The sequence below is a fragment of the Hipposideros armiger genome, unplaced genomic scaffold (genome assembly GCF_001890085.2).
Source record: "Hipposideros armiger isolate ML-2016 unplaced genomic scaffold, ASM189008v1 scaffold_58, whole genome shotgun sequence".
NCBI lineage: Eukaryota > Metazoa > Chordata > Mammalia > Chiroptera > Hipposideridae > Hipposideros > Hipposideros armiger.
Window position 1 is genome coordinate 1,363,657 of NW_017731408.1, and position 22,784 is coordinate 1,386,440.

The window sequence follows — 22,784 nt, forward strand, 5'->3', positions numbered from 1 at the left end:
CTTGAATCCCTTGCCCTGGAACCGGGCTGTATTTAATGACTCACTTCTAACAAATATCAGTAGCAGCAATGACGGCATGTGACTATCAAGGGTAGGTCATAAAAAGACATTGAGGTTCTGCCTCCTTCTCTCGTGGAGTACTTGCTCTGGGGGAAGTCAGCTCCCAGGTCACGCAGACACTCAAGCAGCCCATGTGGAGGCCGACTCGGGGAGGGACCGAGGACTACTGCCCAGGGGCATGTGCTCGCTTCTCAGAAAGTCCTCCAACCTCAGGATGGCTGTAGCACCTACTGACATCCTGACTGTTGTTTGTTTATTCTATTTCAATTGCATTTGTAATAAGATGTTACCTAACAAAACTGAACTAAACACTAATCAAAAACAAAACAAATCAATACAAAATTAGGTACGCTAAAAGTAAGCTGGAAGTTTCTACAGCTAATATATTTCAAGATTTCAACAGAAAAATTCTGTTCATTCTCTTCCCAGTCCTAAAATTAGTTACAAAACTGTATTGATGATGAATCACTACCTACTATGAAAGAAAATAATTAATGATAGTGCTATTGGAATACAGCCAGCTGATGGGCACACAGTAAAGAGATGCCATCCCCACTGTCCCAACTCCTTATATCATGAAAGATGCTTTGACATTTTAACATTTCTCTCAGGCAGTTACTTGGCCAATATAAACACTAGTTACTAAGTCTATACATATACTGCTACACACAAAATTAATATTTGAGTTCTGATTTCAGAGATCAAAGATAAACGTTTTAAATATAGCTACAAAATCCTTAATTTCATATTTATATATTTCATATTTATATCAACAAAGAAAAAATACAACCAATAACATAATAAAGTATTTAACAAAATGATAAAAAATGTTACTCTGATTTTTCATACATGCTAACAGCACATGATAATGTGCATGTAATAAACACTTTTGCAACTTATTCTAAATACAGAGAGCTTATTATTTCCATGATCTTTATCGACACAAAATTTAATATAATATTTACCAACCTTAAGCGTACACTTAAATAAGGTTTGAATATACACCTGTTCGTAACCACCATCGCAATGAAGATACACTGCAAAAAGCCCCTTCATATCCCTTTGCAGCTAATGCCCTTCTCCCAGAGTTCCTGATTCCTGATAACCAATGATCTGCTATCTGTCACTCTACAGTATTGATTTTCAGTAATTTCATAGAAATAGAATCACAGCCCATGGCTATGATGAGTAGAGCCCATGGAGCCTAATTTCTTCTACTTAGCATAACGCTTTTGAAATTCATCCATGCTGTTGCATGTATTGGTAGTCAATTCCTTTCTATTTCTGAGTAGTATTTCACTGTGTGGGTGCACTACAATCTCTCGATCCATTTACAGATGATAGACATTAGGGACTATTATGAATAACACTGCTATTACATTTGCTTACAAGTGAATGTGTCTAAGTACATTTTCATTACTCTTGGTCAACACCTAGGAGTGGAACTTATAGGACATCAATTATGTGTATATTTAACTTTGTAAGAAAGCTGGCAGGGGCATCCCAGTCAGGACACCCTCTCGTTTTGAAAGCTGTAACTTTCTGCTCTAATAAAACTATCCTCTGCTGCAAACTTTAAAAAAAAAAAAAAAAGTTGGCAAATTGTGTTCCATAGTGATTATACTAATTTGTTGTATATTCCTACTAGCATGGTTCTAGAGTTCCTGATGCTGTGTGTGTATCCTCATTAACATTTCACATCCTTTACCTTTTTCTATTTTTTAAAATCAAGTTTGTTGAAGAATAAATTACATAGTGCAAAATTCATCCTTTTTTAGGTATACAATGCAATGCGTTTTGCCAAACAAATACAGTTGTGTAATATCACAAGAGTCAAGATATGAAATATTTCCATGACATCCAGTTTCGCTCGTAACTTCCGTTATAACTACTCTGCCCCTTTACCTCTAGCCCCTGGCAACCACTGATGTGATTTCTATCCAAATAGTTTTATTTTTTCCAACATGTTATATAAATGGAATCATACAGTCTGTAGTCTTTTATATTGGCTTCTGTCACCTAGCATAATACTTTTCAAATTCACCCATGCTGTTCCATATATCAGTAGTTCATTCCTTTTTATTGCTGAGCAGCATATTTTATTATATGGATGTACTACTATTTATCCATTCACAAGTTGATGATCATCTTGGCTATTGCCAATTTTTTGTGTCTATGAATACAGCTGTTATATTTGTGAACAGGTCACTAACGAGACTTCAAATGAGACTCAAAGGGTGTATGGTGAATTTTACATGAAACTGCAAAACTGTTTTCTAAGCAGCCATACCCCTTTACTTTCCCATTAGAAACAAGTGACATTTCAGTTAGTCTGAATCATTATTAGCTCTTGGTAATGTCAGTTTTTAAAAAGTCATTCTAAAAGGTGTGCTATGGGGTCACATTATGGTTTCTAATTGGCATTTCTCAGATGATCAATGATATTTGGTATCTTTTCATGTGTTTAATATTTGTTACCTATTCTTTGTTGAAGTATCTGTTCAAATCCTCGACCTATTTTTTTTTTAACCAGGTTCATTTATATGTTTATCACATGTATGTTGTACAAATATTTTGAGCCAGTCTGTACCATATCCTTACATTTTCTTAAGAATGTCTTTCAAAAGTAAATGTTTTTAATTTTGAAGGTCAGTTAATGAAATTTTTTTGAGTCTCATCTAAGAAATCTTTGCCTAACTCAAGGTCACAAAAATTTTTTCTCCTGTTTTCTTTAGGACATTTTAATTTAGCATTTATGGTTAGGTTATGTCACTTTTTTTTTTCCTGTTACATTTTTTATACATTTTGTGCAGTAAGGGGTAAGGTTTTGTGGTTTTGGTTTTGTTTGTTTGTTTGTTTTGGCATATGGATATCCAATTATTGACCATCATTTGTTGAAAAAACTCTTTCCCCATGGATATATCTTGTTGAAAATCAAATTGACTATTTATGTAAGGATTTATTTCTGGATGTTATTATATTCTATTCATCTATGTCTATTCACACAAATAGTAAACTATACTAGTTAATGTAATTTATATTAATTCTTGAAATCAGATAATAAAAGTCCTCCAAATCATGTTTTTCTTTTTCAAAATTGTTTGAGGTATTATGGATATTGGTAGTCCCACTTAAATTTTAGTATCTGCTTGTCAATTTCTCCAAAAAAGCCTTCTATGATTTTGGGTAGGACCGATTTGCACCTCTAGATCAAGTTTCAGAGAAAACTGACATCTTAATAATATTGAGTGTTTCAATTCGTGAACATGGTCTAGTACAACTTTCCATTTTTAGGTTTAATTTCCCTGAACAGTGTTTTATGATTTTCAGTGAACAAGTCTTACAAATTTATCTACAGTTACTTTGTTTTTAAATACTACTATTTAGATGGTACATTTAATTTCAATTTCCAATTGTTCATTGCTAGTATATAGAAAAAAATGAAAATTTGTACGTTAACTCTGTATGTTACAATATAACTAAACTCATTTATTAGTTCTAATATGTTGGGGGTTTTTTTGTAGGTTCCCCAGGAATTTCCACATAAAAGCATGTATAAGCCATGTATATCTTCGAATAAAAACTGTTTTATGTCTTCCTTTCCAAACACGACAGTTGATAGTTTCTTTTTCTGGTAATGCCTTTATGTGGCTTTGGAATTCACATAATGCTGGCCTCACAGAATGACATTGGAAACTTATCCTTCTTTTCCATTTTCTGTATGAGTTTGCCTAGAAATGGTGTTATTTCTTCATTAAATATTAGCTACAAATTGTTTCCTCTGTGTATCTATTAAGGTTAATCATTCCTCATTAGGGAGATTTGATAATTTGTGTCTTTGAAAGAATCTGTCCATTTCATCTAAGTTGTCTGGTTAAGTAGCATAAATCTGTTCATAATATTAATTTTCCTTTTAATGTGTGAAGGATCTGTAGTGATGCCCTCTCTTTCATTCTTGGTACTGGAGATTTGTATCTCCTTTCTTTTTCTTTATAAATCTTGTACAGATGTTTATTAATCTTTACAGAGAAACAACTTTTCATTATACTGACATTTCTTTATTGGTGTTTACTTTTTCATTGATGTTCTGCGTTTATGCTGATTTTATTTTCAGTTTACTTTGGTTTACATTTGCTCCTCTTTTTCTAGTTTCCTAAGACAGAAGTTTAGTTGACTCAAAATAAAACAATACACTAATAACCATTCACTATGAAACATAAAACAGAAGGTCATGCGTTTCAAAACAAGTAAGGACAGATTATTTTCCATATTTTTCTCATATAAAACAGTACCTGGTTTGAGGCAATCCAAAACAAGTTCCAATGCCAACACGAGGTAGGTAGTTAACCACTTTCTTCACTGTTGCAGGGTCAGGGAAGTTGAACATTACAGCAACTATGGAAAACAGATTTTAAAAGTTAGAACGCAATATGATTGCTTTTCTAGAAAACTGTCTTCTTGGTCCAATAAACATTTACTCTAACTTCAGGTATTTATTAAATATAATTCTTATTATATTACTTTTATTATAGTGCATGCCAACTTTTATATTAACATATCAGAGGTAATATTCATTTCATTTATAAACTCCTATACCATAGATAGTTCCTTCTCTAAATACTGTTGGAATTATAGTAACTGTTGTGGCATTAATGTGACATGAAGCTCAGATTATCTAGCCACAAACTGAAATTACAAAATTTTGGCAAGTTAATATATATCTTTGAATTTCTATTAAGAACACACAATGCAATATACAGATGACGTATTAGAGCAATGTACACTTGAAGCCTATATAATTTTACTAATCAATGTCACATCAATAAATTTAATTTAAAAAACTTTTAAATTTTAAGGTTTTTTTAGTTAAAAATTTAATACGAAAAAGATGACAGATAACAGATACAAAATTGTTACATTTATTTCCAATTATGAACAGTTTAAAACATATTCCCCTTATAATGATTCTATGTTTATATGTTCATATAATGCAGAACAATATGTGACTTGAAGGAAAAGCTTTCTTCTATGGTTAATAATTAAATTTAAATGCTTTCTAATCATTCCCATTTTAGTAAGTATACATTTTGCAAATAACAGAAACATGCCAGAACTGTATATATAAACATATTCAGCATATAAATGCTAATTTATTTAAAGTCATCTATAAATTTTTATCCTTAAAGTGTGAAAATAACAGTCATAAAATCATGAGAATCTAATTAATTTGAGAATAAAACTAATTAATTTGAATTTTTAATTATATTAATTTCAATTATCAGAACCAGCTATAAGCTCCGAGTGTTCACCTAGCCTGAAAAAATACTTCTGGCCAAAAAAACTCATCAATTTGGTGTAGATTTTAGACCCTGGCATTACCAACATGTAATGTACATGTACAAAACGTACATGATCATTCACTACATGCCCAACACATATTTTTAATAAGTCTTTCTTATGCATCCATTATTCACTGAATACAAGGAAAAGGAAAAAAATAAAAGAAACACCACCACCGACTATGGCAGATGACCAAGATCATGTAGAAAAGGCAACAGAAAAACACACTTAAAAAAGCAAGGATCCATAGGAAATTTTAAAGAAGAAAAAAGAATGAGAATGAACAAGCAATAAATATTATAATGTTTAAACTCCTTTGGGGCAGCAAGAATGTAGACTGAACTAAAATGTGAAACATTCACTTGATTATTTGCCTGGAAGAATGATGTTTACACTAGGAAAATGAGGTAGGGGTGGGGGAGGAGGCCAAATAGGAAAGGAAAAAACATCTTTACCTACAGAAATCTGTATTCCCAAAAGACATGATTTCATACAGGTAAAAAAAAAAAATGTGCATGGGCTATGTGTTACTATGTGTAGATTTTTAAAATGACAACTTGTAGATTATAGAAAGAGAACATAAGAAAACTTCCTCCTGCTTATGTATAAGGAGTATGTATAACAGGTCACTAAGTTTTATATATTCTCCCTTGTATGCCTCCACTCACACTGAACGATTCTTTGCCTTCACATTCACCTTGTCTCTCCTTCTTGCCTTAATGAATTTCACCAAGTTCTATTTTAAACCCACAAATTGAATTTTAGTTCTTTCAGGAATGACGTAATACAAAGCAACGAAGACAATTCAGTGCCATTTTCTGATGGTCCCTTTATAAATGGCAATAGATTAGACAAAAGATTAAATAAATGTATGAATCATGTGATGACCCTGCTATCCTCTCCAAATGCAGCCACCTTCCAGAATGAGTTTAAGCATTAAAGCAATACAGAGGACATCAAAATCCCACAACTGATTAAATGGCTGGTTGTTCCCCATATTAGTAAAGCCTGGGCTAATTTGTGATATGCCAGAAAAATAAAACTACTACAAATAATTATAAAAATGATGGGGGAGGGGGGAAGTGAGGGGGGGTCAGAAAGATGCACGTGGATCAAAAAAGGGCCAGTAGGGCAGAGGGCAGACTACAGAATACTGTCTAAAATGAAAACAATATGGTATATTCAAAAATGAAATCTTAAAGAGACTGAGTTTAGCTTTGGAACAATATACTTCTGCAACATATTACCTCTGTTTGCCATAAAGATCTCCAGGGCTGTATTTTGCAAAAGATAGCGACGAGAAAAGATTGATCTTATCTCTGTGAACAGCCATTTTCCATGAAGCCCTTCTGTATATGCCAGGATCTAGGGAGGAAAAAAAACAATCCCAAGTAAATAACAATAGAATTTTTGGCCCCCCTCCCCAATTAAAACAGAAAAGACCCTTATTAAGAAAAATAATTTCTCAGAACTGAATAAACAGCTATTAAAAAAAATTGGAAGGGGACTAAAAAATAAAATAAATAAATAAACTGTAACTTATGGAAAAAGGAAGCTTAAATGAAAAAGCAGAGGAAAATTTTAAAAACTCCCAAATATATTTATAAGTATGTTTGGGAGCTTTTTAAAGCAGTGATATAATTTACTGTTTGTGAAGAAATACGTCTTGCATTATTTAGTGACTGTATTTTGTCATATTAAAAGTTTTAGATAAAACCTTAAAAAGAAGGAACACCTGAAAAGAATGTCCTACATGCTTACAGATCACATATACAATTCAGTTTCATATACTATGATTTTAATAGACCCAGAAGTACTTCTTACATACTTTAAAATATATATTTAAGTTCTTATCTTAAAAATCACACTTTTAAGGTCACTGTTAGGCAACAGTCACTCACTCAGAAAGCATCAAGACTGACTGTATAAAAGGTTAAGTATCATTTTGTCAGGGAGGCTAAACACAAACCTGCAAATGAACTCAGCATAATCTCTCTATGGAGTAGGTGGTTGTCAAAGTAACTTGTTAGAATTCTTGTCATCCCATGTGACAGACACAGTAGCTCAGAATGCTTTGCCAACTAAGAGTAATCCTGTCTTTAGTCCTGAGCCACTTTGTAGATTTGTTATTCAAGTTTTGTTTTTTAAAAGGTTCATTTCAGAAGCATAATTATGAAGGTTTTAAAGGAAAAACAGACATGGAATTTCTCCACACCAGCCCTTCACATATTAATAAGAATACAAGATGTGTTTGCTATCAAAAACTGATGAAAATCCATAAAAATCAGAATTAAGTTAAACGTTTAAGATAGATTTCTCAAAAGTAACCACCATAAAAGAAATACAAATAAGATGATATTTGATTATGATATTGCATTGTAGGGACAAAGATGGGATAAGCAAAGAAAGGAAAAGTAAGGAGTAGTAAGAATTTATCCTACAAAACTTCCTTTACTCGTTTCCATTTTCTAGATCTTAACTGCAAACAAACCTATATTCTGCAATGCAAGATGCAGTTTCCTTAGGGAAAAGAAAAAGAGCAAAACTATTTAATTCACTACGTATGTATTTTGATTTTTCTACAGAAATGATTCCATTCTGGCACCACAGGATCTAGAATGGAAAATGGGTAAAACTCTAAAGCTCAGTGTTTTTGAGAAACAAAACAATAATTCAAAGGACTAAACAACTAATCATACTTTCGGTTTTAAAAAAGGTGATAGATAAATCCTACTTATTCTTTCATATAAGCAATATCTGTGTGAATATGATCAAAAGAAATGAACAGAATTTGACTCAGAGGCAAGGGAAGTAAAAGCAAAAATAAATAAATGGGACAATATCAAACGAAAAAGCTTCTACACAGCAAAAGAAACCATCAACACAGCAAAGAAGCAACCAACCAAACGGGAAAAAGTATTTGCAAACAACACCTCTGATAAGGGGCTAATATCAAAAATATATATTAAGAACTCATACAACTCACCAACAAAAAACCCCAAACAATCCAATTTAAAAATGGGCAGAGGACTGGAACACACACTACTCCCAAGAAGACACACAAACGGCCAGTACGCAACCTTCATGCACCGCTGGTGGGAAGGCAGATCGGTGCAGCCACTATGGAAAACAGTATGGAGGTTCCTCCAAATATTAAGAATAGAATTATCATATGACCCAGCAATCCCTCTCCTGGGTATCTACCCAAAATATCTGAAAACATTTATCTGTAAAGATATATGTACTCTCATATTCATTACAGCATTATTTACAGTGGTCAAGACATGGAAACCGAAGTGTCCTTTGATTAATGATTGGATAAAAAAGAAGTGGCACATATACACAATGGAATATTACTCAGCCATAAGAAAAGATGGAACACTGTCATTTGCAACGACATGAATGGATCTTAAGAGTATCATGATAAGCGAAATAAATCACACAGAAAAAGTTAAGAACCATATAACTTCACTCATATGTGGGATATAAAGCTGAAAGCAACAAACGAACAAGACGAACAAAAACTCACAGACACAGATAATAGTTTAGTGGTTACCAGAGGCAGAGGGTAAGGGGGACAGGGGTTTGGCAGAAGAGGGTAAAGGGGATCAAATATTTGGTGACAAAAGGAGAACTGACTCTGGGTGGTGAACACACAATGTGATACATAGATGATGTATCACAGAATTGTACACTTAAAACATATATAGTTTTACTAACCAATGTCACCCAATAAATTTAATAATTTTTTAAATAAACAAGAAAAGAGAGAACAAAAATATGGGTATTCATCACAAGATTTTTTTTCAAAGCACAGGTCGCATTGTACGCCTTTCTCTCACCATGACCAGTAGGTCCAAGACTCCAGAGTCTGCAGTGGCTCCTACTTGGTCTCTCTCCTTCTAGTCTTACCTCTACACTCTAGAGCAGCAGTTCTCAACCTTTCACAGGGGTCGCCTAAGACCATCGGAAAACACATATTTTCAATGGTCTTAGGAACCGAGACACCGCTCCTCTATCCGTCTCCAGGCCCACATGCAGATATGCCCACATACGAGTACCCGGCGACCCCTGGGAAAGGGTCGTTCGACCCCCAAAGGGGTCGCGACCCACAGGTTGAGAACCGCTGCTCTCAAGTCTACTGTGACCAGAGTAGCCAAAGAAACAACGAATTTAACTATAAATCAGATCACATTACTCATGTATTTAATACCATCCAGTGGCTTCGTATTACATGTAGCTTGTTACATAAACCCCGAAGCTCTTTATAACCGTTTATAAAAGCCTTACATCTGGGGCTTTCTAATGAGCCCAATTCATTCTTCCTCAGGGCCTTTGTACTTGCTTTACACTCTGCTTGGAATGTTCTCCCAAATCGTCACATGGCTGGCTCATTCTCAAATTTAGGTTTCTGCTCAAATGTCACCTCCTTAGAAAAGCTGCAGGACCTAAATCCCACTTCCTCCAATACCACCTTGTCCCAACCCCAAACTCATCAGATTGCCATCATAACACTTACTATTACCTTAACTTACAACATCTGTTAGCTTATCTATTGCCTCTGTTTGGCATGAGAATACCAGAATCTAAGTTGTTCTAGAGCAAAGACTTTGAATACATTCTCTTTCCTTTTCTAGACATTTCTGACATAGATATTTGTGAATGATTAAATAAATCCACAGATGGTAACCTAAGCTCCATATTTGGCCCATATTTATTTTGTTCTGGCCATATGCTATATTAACAAAATTTAAAGTAGTTGAAAATACATGAGAAAATGGATGTATTTACGTAAACCTTCGGATTTCTGGTTTCTCAGGAAAACCTGGAATATCTGTCAAACCTGTATCTATATGCCACACAATAACAAATGGAGTACCCTCTCCATTTTAGCAGTCTCCACTCATTCGCTCCTTTAATCTCCCTAGTTTCCAATGGCATTAGAGTTTGCCACCCTGGACTTATCGAATGCTAGAGAATCCAATATATGTTCTGTAACACTTATCTAATCTATCCTGCTATTAAAAAGGAAAACAAGATGCAGACAAGTTAAATACTTCATGCAATGCCCCTTAGGAAGTTAGTGGCAGAATCTGGCCTACTCCTAGGTCTTCTAATCCAAAAATCCAGAGCGCACATATATAGCATAGTGTTACCTTTTTAAAAAGGGTGTAAATGTTTTTTAAAGTAGAACCCAGCTCATTAGAAACTGAAATCGACTATATTTGTTTTCCTGCACTTGAGTTATAGGTGAAAGAGAAAAATCAGAAGAAAAAAAAAAAACGACGGCAAAGGATCCTTTAAGTTCTGTGATATTTTAAAAATATCACACACTGGTCTGAAAATCCCACGCTTTGTAACTCCAGAGCTCTATAATAAGACCTGTTGCTCATAACGGTGATCTCAGTCATTGTAGTCATGGTCAAGCAACTAAAGATTTAATTATAGTCTAGGATACTCCAATTAGCAACACAAATAAGAATACTAAAATATTGTTATAAGACTAATGTACTGAAATAATTTTCCAATTATTCAAAAAATTCAATTTATATCTCATTCCTTTAAGCAGTATAGTTATTAAAAAATATACTTAAAATACAGCAAATCACAGACCCTTCTTTAAAATTTGTTTTATTACCCAATGTCAAACATATTAAAAACTATAGAAAATGACATAATCCATGTACCCATGACTCAAACTTATAAAATCCTGACATTTTGCTACATTATCGTATACATTTAAAAAACTAGTAAAACCTTTCAGATTGTGTTGCAATTCCCATGGATAACTTGTCCTGATCCAATTTTCGTTCTTCATCAGACAATCACTATCCCTGTTTTGGGTTTTATCATTTCCATAAGTTTTTATCCTATTAGTACATTTACATCCATAAATAATATCCAGCATTGTTTTGTATGTTTTCAAATAAAAAATTAAAATCTTACACACACACACACACACACACACACACACAAATAGTCTGACCTAAAAAAATTTAAGTGAAAAATCTATACTTATGGTCAAGAGAGCGAGGGTTTAAAATAGAAACAAAGACTCTCTTAATTAACAGAATTACCAGCTGAAATTGATATAATAACATTTATTTAAAGTATTCATTAGGAAAAGGTGTCAGTACTGAAAAGCAGCTGAGGCCTAGCTGAGCAAGAGGTTTATTTCTTATTGGAATGGTATATTCCTGGTCTGCGGCCTCACTTCAAAGTCTCTAGAGTTCAATTAAAACTGGATTAGGTAGAAGCAGACCCTTCTTTGGGACTTTCTGTTCACTGAAACTCTACATACACTGACAGCACCCTAGACAGAGGTCTAGCCCTCCAATGAATCAGTTGCTATGGAAACCGTATCATTACCATTGCTCTGCAGTTATGACCCCAAGTCTAGAATAGCTTGAAAGCTTAAGCCCACAGCACTCTCTTTGAATGTTTACCACCTTGTTTTAATATTGTTAGTAGTTATTATTAGTAGTAAACTCAACTTTCATTTTTTAATAATTTGTTTCAACAAGATGGTTTACTAATTAAATCTTGGGGTAAGGGACTTAGAAAGGAAAGACAGAAATCAGTATTTAACTTTAAATACACACACGCATACACACACACACACATATTTGTTTACATTAAAAATAACTATCATATCTTTAAAATTTTTATCTGAAAACAGGGCCTTCTGAAAAGAGTATAAGGGGTGCCAAAAAACAAATGTATACACATGACTTGTATTCATCTTTTGTTATCGGTATATATTGAGCATTACAACTTAAATACAGATTTTTCCTTTCTTAAAATGTGTATACATTTTTTTGGCACCCTCTGTATTATGTTCCCCAAATAATACACATGTTTCTTTCTTCTACCCTTCAAACAGCACACTTATGAATGCATATAAAACTTCTTCACCCTGTTGCATTTCTTGGCTTGAAAGTAAAGCATTTTTTAGTTTTGCTTCAACCATTCATTTTGACTACCTTATGAATTTATCCAAATAAAAACCTTCCTGTTTTGTCATCCTCATAAAAGAACAAAAATAGAAACATGTTTTTATTGCCCAACTGCATGATACTCTTATTTATTATCAGAAAATTTTTAAAGAATAGATCCAAAATAAAGCAATATTTGTTCCACTTAAGTAAAGAAAAAGATTTTGTTTTTTAGAAAAACCATAAAAATGATTCTCAATAAATTTAAATTTTAAATGTTTTAAAATTCTTTTTTAAGGGAAATACTGTATATTAAAAAGTGATAACATGTTTTAACTCTAAAATAAGAAATATCTACATGGGAGTCTGTGTATTTTAAAGAAATATTCTTAATGTTTAAACTAGCATTGCATATCCTAGTCCCAAATACTAGCCAGTTTTTGCTCTTTCAGACAATTCCATATTGATAGGATATATCTAACATTAACAAAAATGTTTTAAACTTAGTATACAAAATACAAACTAATTATGCCCTCAGTTAAGCGATAATACCACTAGTAAGAAAGTCTTGAAAATATTGATATCCCATTTTTATGGAATATAATTATGAATTAGTCACAGGATTAATACCTTATTATGGGAAAATAGTAAATATTTAAAATGAAAACACATGTTGAAGAATATGTTCAAATGTTTTACTTATAATAATTACAATTTTAACAAACTAGTGGAAAGTAATTTTAACCAAGTATTTTAAAATTACACCACTCTATCATTAATAAAGTTTTTGAATTTTGTTGCATACAATTTCCTCTAAAACTTGATATCAAAGCATAACACTTAATTTATTCTAATAATATTTAATTCTACTTGGTTTAAGGATTTACTTCATCATCAACCATATAACTTTTGGGTTTAAGTTTTCAAAGACATATTCTTAAAGAAAAACTTAGAGGTCTTTTTGAATTTAAATATGACATAGCTGACTGGTAGAAACTATAACATGGTAATTTTGTTGTAAAAGATATACCCACAAACACATACAACGCCTTATACTTTGAAAAGAATGGAACAATCATAACAAAAATATGAGTTATGAGTACAAAAGAAAATTAACTTTTAAATTACTTATGAGGTTTTTTCCCCCATCTATATAGTAAATTTCCTCTTCCTGCTTACTAGTACCATGATGTAGTATTCTCCTTAGTATTTTCATGGGTGACAAATTCAATTAAACATATTCATTACTCTAATGTTCTACTTGGCAGTTTAGTCAGTATGAAAAATTAAAAATATATAAATAAAATGCTATGTGACCTCTGTATTGATTGGGCTAAAATGGCTTTAGCCTGGGTGTGGATGATGGGGCAGCTGGGAGGGGCAAGTGGGGAGCACACAAACATGTACACGCTTATGTTTTCTCTTCCAATTACTGAGGCAGATGATAAAACCACAGCAAATGATGTATCAGCTCATTTTATCTTATCGCTTTGGGGCTAGGTGACAATGAAGTTCATATTTCACTGGCTCCCATTGAAGATTGTGAAAATTACTTGCCCTCATGACCTGAAATTTCACCAGAAGACAGAAATTTCTCTTCTGCAAAGTAATGCAATTTTTCAGATGTCAACCTTTAGCCCAGCTTTAAAAATTAATTTCATTTATATTAACCAATGATATTGATATTTTCACAGAACGCTCTTTGATACATGAAGCACTGGCTGGCAAATTGATGTTGCTTTAGATGGGTAAAACTATTTTATTTTAAGCTGCTATGGCAGACAGATTTATGGCAAACTGAAATTCCCATTTCATAATTTAATATTTGTGCTGGAGTGATGCACCTTTAAGCCCTTGGCCTGTAAATAATTCAGACTCTTTAGTTGGTTCTGCTTTATTTTTAATATTCTTCAGCTTAAAAACAATTTGCATTCTAAATGATGTATCATAAAAGCCATCGCTTATTGAACTATCATTTAATATGTATCTTAATGAGTCAAAAGCCAAATACGGTAATGACAAAGAAGTTATTTATACATCATTCAACTAATTTTTAATTTACTTTCTTTTTTTTTTAACTTAAACCATAGCTGGTCTGACTTTTTTTTTTGAAAGGATCTAAAATATTCCACAAATGAATATTAAGGAACAATATTAAAGAATATGAATGTATCTTTATTTTTCATAGAGCACATGAAGTAAAAAGCTAGGTATTAAATTTCAGAAAAAGAATAAAATGAGTTTAGATAAATACATGAATTAAAACAGATAATTTAGGTTTGGAGGCACCTTTTAAGAAACAAACATAATAAAACAAAGTCACAATGTCAATTTTATCATCTGATTTTAGTATAAGAAATAAAGAAATTAACTTGTATCTGTAGGAAAAAAATTCAATATTTTGAAGTCTGGTGCCTTAGCAAGTTTTTATTACCTTTATTCAATAAAGTTTGTCTAACTAAATAAATACCTTGAGAAGATAATCATTACACCAATGCTCTTTCAGTTTATTAATATAGTAAAGCATAAACAAACATGCATAAACTTATGCATTAATCTAGACTCTTAGAATTCAAAAAAAGGCCAAGAAAGACATTCCCTTAAATTAGCTATTTTCTTCCCAAAATGGTTTACCACTGTTCTGCCTAACTTTCTATCCTCAAAATCACTTTTGCATTTTTTATGCTAACAATATTTAAATTGTTTTTCTTCAAAAATATTCATATTTAATTTTTCCTTACAGGTATGATATGGGGGAAAACAGTAAAATAAATTATGCTTAATGATTTTTCTGTTTTGATTGGAAAAATTCTTAGTTACTTCTTAAAAGCTTATGAGAATAACATGCTATTGTCACTGAATTCAAGCTATCAAATATTTTGCCTATTATTCTACATACCGACTCTCTAATGTCATGGGCTTTCCTTAATAGTTAAATTTAAATCAGCACTAATAAAAACTGTCTAATATTACATATACTGTAATAGTCTATAATACATACTTTAAAAACAACCAATGAACACCAACTATCTTTCTTCCCAGTGCCAGTCCTTACTTTATGAACTCAAGCACAGTCTCAGATTGATATCAAAACCGCTCCCCAGACATATGAACTAAAGCTTCAACTTCGAGTAGTATCAGCTTGTGGCTCGACCACTTATCTCTCTGTAGCAAATACAATATGACTAGAAGTTTTTCTGGTGACTAAGCTATCTAAACTAAATAAAGTGAAAACCTTTGTGTATCTTCGAGGAATTTGCTTTTGTGCTTCCAACATAGCAGAGAACAGAAATTGAAAAAATGAAAAGAAAAAAAGTTAACATAGAACTCCATGCTAAGAGCCTAAAATCCCCAGGGCCCTTTTTTCCTAATTGGGGGAAAACACTTTTCCACTAAATTTTGTTATCTTTCTTCCTTCTATTAATAACTCAACTTGTTTAGCTGAAGTCAGTTATAAATGAGTAGTACAGGTTCCTACTTGTTTCCATAATAGAGCACGAAACTAAATACATATTGTGCTCGCTTTGAGCTTCAGGTATCTTCCAAAAAACTATTTTCTTAAAGGACCTACATGACACAGAATATTATAAATGTAATTTAAATAGGATTGGGGGTTAATCTGATTTCAATGCGTAACTCCACAACATTGCACACCCTCACTGGATGGAGTTCCTACTTGACTGGAGTCCTTTGAGGCTAGGCCACTGGTCTGAGGCAGCTCTCTATTCACAACGTCTAACATGGTACCAGGACCATAGAAAACATTGACTTTTGAATAGAGGGCCAGTTCAACCTCACAAACTATATACGCTCTGAGATTCCAGACCACCTAAACACAAACACAGCAGAAAGCAAAAAGGGGTAGAAAAATGAAATGGAAAACTACAACATAGCATTTTAAAACTCAAATTCAAGGGTCGGAGTACTTTAACTTCTGATCATGATGGAATAACAGGGATGGATTTACTCTTGGATAAGAATAATGTTGAAAATGGATATAACACATGAAAATTTTGTTTTCAAGACATTAAACATCAAACAATGAAACACAGTAATCTCTGAAAGACAGAAAAAAAAAATTGGTCGCACCAAGCATTGCTCCCCCTCACAGCCTGGAGAGACCCTGCAGGCCCCAGAGCAGGCAGGAGAAACCTGGTTAGAACACAGCGGTCCCCTGGAGTGGAGAAAGAAGCTTGGAGTAAAGTGAGATCAAGGCGGCTAAGTTTGCAGGGCAGAGTAACAGAATGGAGAGAACTGGAAAGTAACAGAGCTCTGTTTAAGAAACAACCTGGGGCCAGCAAAAGATTCATTCCCCCAGATTACATGGAACAATGCCCAGAACTCACACAGCCATAGCAAAAATAAAACACTAATTCATGGGACATTGAGTACAGTACTCAGAAGGATTTTTGTCTCAGTAGTTGGGAAAAATTAGCTTATATTAAACATTGCTTTGGTCCTACCTAACAAATCTTAAAAGCAAGATCCAGATGGATCAAACTATTTCCAAGTAACTTAACTGTGTCCTATAATGAGGCATTAAAATATTTATAGAATACAAAAATATCCACCACACAACAGGGTAAAATTCGCCACAGCTGGTATTCAATTCAAAATTACCAGGCCTGCAAAATGTCAGGAAAATATGACCCATAATGAGGAGAGAAATTAATTAATCAAAACTGAACCAGAAATGGCACAGATGACAGAATTATTAGAAAAGGACATCAAATCAAACAAAGTAGATTTTAGAGAGAAAAATACTACTAGGGATAAACAAGGTCATTTCACAATGACAACATCATATCTTTAAACGGCCATAACTACCCTAATTACTTATGAACTGAATAGAGCTTTAAAATATGTGAAGTAAAAATAGAGAACCAAAATGAGAAATACACAAATCCACAATTATAGACTTCAACATTTCTCTCTCAAAAACTGATAAAACAGACGGAAAATCACCAGGATACAGAAGACTTGAACAAGACCATAGGCCATGACCTAACTGATATTTATAGGACACTCCTCCATCTAACAATAGCTGATTATACATTTACAAAAATAGAACATATTTTGTGCCAAAAGCGAACTTGCATTAAATTTGGCTGATACAAACAATATAAAGTATATTTTCTAACCACAACAGAATTAAATTAGAAATCAATAACAGAAAGAAAATCTAAAAAATTCACCAAATTTGAAACTAAAGAGTGTATTTCTAATAACCCATGGGTCTAAGAGAAATCAAAAAGGAAATTAGAAGGTATTTTATACTGAATAAAAATGAAAACGCAACATAGAAAAATTTGTGGAATGCAGCTAAAGCAGTATTTAGAGGGAAATATCTAACATTAAATGCCTAAATTAATCGGAAAGAAGGTCTTATCAATTATTCAGTTTCTACCTTAAAAAAAAAACTAGAAAAAATAAGAGCAAATTAAACCCAAAGTAAGCTAAAACTAGAAAAAATGAGATCAAATTAAAACCAAAGTAAGCAAAAGAAAAGAAATAAAAATCAAAGTGAAAAGTTAATGAAATAGAAAAACAAATAATAATAGAGGGGGAAAAAGTCAATTAAACAAAAAACTGATTCTTTGAAAAGATCAATAAAATTTATGAATTTCTAACCAGACTAATCGAAGACAAAAGAGAATAAACACTTGTGTAATATGTATCGAATTATCAGGAATGATATCGGGAGAGAGGAAAGCTTGCTACAGATTATAAGACACTAAAAGAATAATAAGGGAATATTATATACAACTTTATACCACTAAATTAGACAATTTTGAACAATGGACAGATTTCTTAAGACACGAACTACCATAGCACCCTCAAGAAGAAACAGACAACATGAATAGCCCTATTCTATCAAAGAAATTTAATTTCTGGTTTAAATCTTCCCATAAAATAAAGTCCAGGCCACCATGGCTCCACTGGTGAATTCTACCAAATATTTAAGGAAGAAATAGCACTAATTCTACACAAATTCCTCTAGAATATTAAAGTAGAGGGAATACTTGCCAACTCCTTCTATGAGGCCAGCCTTACCCATATATTAAAGCCAGATAAAAGCATTATAAGACAAAATCCAAGGAGCAGTTTCCACTTAAATATTTATGTTAATTTCTTTGTCTTGAGACTTATAGTAGATACTCTGTAAAATAAATTATGTGTTTTCAAACTACCAAGGGAAGTTTTCCCTCTCCTGCACTTTCACAAATTGTCTCTGAATGCACCCACCTGTCCCTTACATTTCTCAAAATGTCTATACCAGTTTCCTTTTGTCACGTATTCCAGCTTGATTACCTTTGGATTTGAGTAGGCTGGCTGAATTCTCAGTCATCTCATTTTGCACTGAGCCATTTCATCCAAAACCACTGCTTCAATACCAAACCACACAGGAGCGCAAAAATCTAGTGATGTCATATTAGAGGTGATTACCTCTACTTGGTAGACGTCAGTATTGGACCCCAAAATCCAATCAGTCACTAGATAATTCCACCACAATGTCCTCTAAATTCTCAAATTCAATACTCGCAAAAATGAACTTACTGTCCCCTCAAGAGTTGCCATTAGTCCATTAGAGACTATTTTGGTCAGCAGAGACAAAAATATCACGTAAACCACACAGAAACCTGAGTCACCCTGAATCATACAACTCATTCTTTTTTATCTCAATCAACAGATTTGATAGACTCTGCCTCACTGTCAGCACTTATATCCTCTGCTCTTGGTCACATGTACTGAAATCAACTTCAGAACAGGAGCTCATTATACCTGAATATTTTCATGGACATATCTCATGTTCCAAACATGTCACAAAGCATACACTCCTTCAACCATGCTATGGTCGTTCACGTTTATGTGCCTTCTGATGTGTTGGTCTGGAAAACAACTTCTTTCAATGAGCTTGGTAGAGGAGGTGGTGGGGGTGGTTGCGTTAGGCTAAGCAGTAGACAATAGTAATACCAGCAGCAACAAATACAATTTAATTAGCACTCATTATATGACAGCATCTCTGCGAAGTCCTGTATTTTGATTAATTCTTAAAATGGTACTATAAAGTAGGTGTCATTTTCACCATTTTATAAATGAGGAAACTGTCTTTCAGAGGTTAAATTACTTAGTCGGAATCATATAATTAGTAAGTGGTGCAGCCAAGTCTATCATTCTTCAAACATTATGCTTTAAGATACTATTGGGTGTCGGGAAAGTCATGACATATTTTTCTATGTTTTTCAATGCAAAAACGCGTCATGACTTTCCCGACAACCCAATACATAGTATTTCTACCATGGTAAACCTCTCATCCTTACAGGCCCAGCCAAGATTTCATAAAACCTCTGACTTTCCAAGCAGAGTCAACCATTCTCTGCTTTGTGCTATCACAGGCCTAGTACAAATTCCACTTATTTGTACATGTCTCCCTTACTAGATAATGATTTAAGTAGATTATCTTATCTATCTAATCTAATCTACCTAACCTATTTTTGTAAACCTGCAGTACTTGCCACTTAATAGAATTCAATACATTTGTACTCAATGAAGAAATTATGAAATTCACTATTTCAATTGAATTAGTTGAAACTAATTCCTCATATCCTACTCTTTGCTTCTATAATATTGGGTTGTCAGAAAAGTCATGATGTACTTTTTCTATGTTTTTCATTGTAAAAATGCGTCATGACTTTTCTGACAACCCAAGTTTCAAAATTAAATATAAAAGAGATCGCTAGACTTGCTAATATAGTGAACTCTGTGTCTCAGCTCCTGATACAGACATTTAGTGGGGAAATGACATAGGTTAGCAAAATTTACCATTCCTAAACAGAGTAGTTAAAATGACCTCTCATAAGTACTAAAGAACGGGGAATTTATTATTTGGTTCACTGTAAGAGAAACTTATTATAAAAAAAAAAAGTCAATGCTTTCCTATGAATTGAAAAAAAAATGTCCTACGAAGTAGCACTACCCTGTGAACTGCTAGCACATAAAAAAAAAAAGTAGTTTCCCAATACCTCTCCCCTCTACAAAAATTCTGAATATATGACATGTGAGTTTTTTATATTATCTAAGAATACCCAATTCTGCTATAGAAACAGGATAGATGAAAACCAAAGGAAGCGTTAAACAGTGATAGTAAGAAAGTAACTTATGATATAGGCAAAATTCATAGGCTATATTAAGTAGAGATTCTGAGAAAGTAGCCTGTGAGAGACAAAATTCAAAAGGTGCTAAATATGCACAATAAATTTAAAGTTAGAAATCTGTTTAGACTTAAGACAGAATGCAATGTATGATGGAATAAAAAAGAACATTACTTAAAGGTAGAAAGAGGTGAAAAGACCAAGTGGTTAGATGTTTCTGCAAATTGGGAGTGAGGCAATAATTACCCTTTTGTTCCAGACTCTTTTTAAGGGAGTTCGTAAAGCAAACAGCCTTGGAAGAGACAGATAAAGTCTCCCTTAGAGAAAAGGGCAGGTTTGTTTATTGCCCCATATAATAAAGATAATGATGCCTTTGAGGCAAAGGCCAGACTTTACTGTCCATTTTAAACATTTTGGGTTCTTAAAGATAGAGGTATCTACCTGGGCCTCCTGATTTAGTCTGTTTAGGCTGCCATACAAAAGAGCACTAACTGGGTGGCTTAAACCACAGAAATATATTTCTCCCAGTCCTGGAAGCTGGACAGTCCAAGGCCAAGGTGCCAGCACATCTGGCTCCTAAGGAGGGCTCTTTTCCTGACTTGCAGATAGCCGCCTACTTACAGAATCCTCACACGGTGGAGACAAAGGAAGATCTTTCTTCTTCATATAAGGCAAGAGTCTGAGTGGAATATGGCACCAACCTCATGAACTCATTGAAACTTAATCACCTCCTAAAAACCCTATCTCCATGTAGAATCACAGTGGGGATTAAGGATTCAACATATGAACTGGGGGTGGAGGGGTGGTGTACAATTCAGCCCATAGCATCCCTCCATGTCACCTCTTGAAACTTGGGGTCAAGGCAAACAGACACTAATATGCTTATTCTGTTTGTCTTGCTGGAGGAGGGGGTCTTTGTCTCTGACCCAGGAGTCTCGTGTCTTCTGCCAGCATCCATGAATGGGCCAGATAAACTGCTAGCTTACAGCAGCTAATCAGCAGGCTCTACTGCAGTCAGGGATACTTGTGGCTGCAGCTCCTCAATAGAGCAAGTGTATTTCACTAGCCTAGGGCACTTGCCATCTGTGGATTCCCTTATTCAAACCTCAAAACTGGAACTCATAACACTATCAACAGGAAAAAGGCTGATGGGCAGAGAAAGATCCAAGACATGTAAATGATGCAAAGCCAGGATTTAAGTACTCGGATCTCCTGCCTGCTTGCACTCTGTCTTAAGTACATTAACTTACTTCATTTCCCTTCTCTGTCGTCTCACCCTATGTTTTAAATTGATTTACTAAATCATGTGATTTGAGAATCTTAATGTCATCTGTGAGTCTCAGTCTGTGACCTCTTGTATAATTTGCCCGGTGGTACGCTTGGAGGTTACCAGTGCAGCAACGGAATTTCTCACAGAACAGGTTCTCAGCTAACCTTTATCTAAACCTAAGTTAATATGTAAAAAATTATTCTAGGCCAAAGGGAAAAAATAGGAATTTTCGTAATTCACTTGTGAAGTCAGCACAATTTTAATACTGAAAATTTAAATAGAGAGAGACTCTTCAAAAGGAAAACTGAAGAGCAATATCATCGCTGAATAAAGACACAAAACTTCTAAATAACCCATAAGTGAACAGAATCCAGCAATGTCGTATAAAAATATTTACCAAGGAGGGTGTTTTCTTAGATTGCAAGAGTGATTCAATATCAGAAAATCCACAACATAATCATTTTATCAACAAATCAAAAGGGAAACATTATATAATAATTTAATAGATATAGAAAAGGCATTTGATCAAATTCAGAAAGCATTCTTAAAGGAAAAAAATGCTAGTAAAATAAGAATGGAAAATATTACATGTGGCTTTTTACCAGAAGCCACTAAGTATTGGCCATGTGACCTGGAGCTACATGTAAACTCTGTACTAAATAATAGTATTCATCTCATATACTTTTTTTTGAAAATCAGAGTAAGGTATGTATAGCTAGTAAAACAGTGCCTGTCACATAGTGAGCACTAAGTATGTGTTAGCAAAATCACCAAATGACAAAAGTTGTAATAAAAAAATACAATAAAATTGAAAACATGGTATAAACATATAAAGGGAAGAGATGGAACTCTTAATATATCTAAAACACTAACTAAAATAATAAAAATATATAAGATAAATTTGGAAACTTAATATCTGTTCTTTGTTTCAGCAGTTGGCACAAACTTTAGACACATAGGAATAATTTTAACAAGAAAGGCAGGGAGAAGTTGTAGAACAAAAATATAAAATATTAAGGGCTGGCC

General features: G+C 33.5%; 1 protein-coding gene across 1 annotated transcript in view; it reads right to left on the minus strand.

Annotated features, from left to right (window-relative positions):
- Positions 1-22,784, minus strand: part of LRBA (LPS responsive beige-like anchor protein) — a 610,319-nt gene that overhangs the window by 169,943 nt on the left and 417,592 nt on the right. The window contains exons 41-42 of the mRNA XM_019641170.1: positions 6,648-6,765; positions 4,353-4,455 (exon numbers count right to left, since the gene is read on the minus strand). Of these exons, the coding sequence (XP_019496715.1) occupies positions 4,353-4,455; positions 6,648-6,765 (221 nt within the window). The remainder of the gene's footprint in view (positions 1-4,352; positions 4,456-6,647; positions 6,766-22,784) is intronic.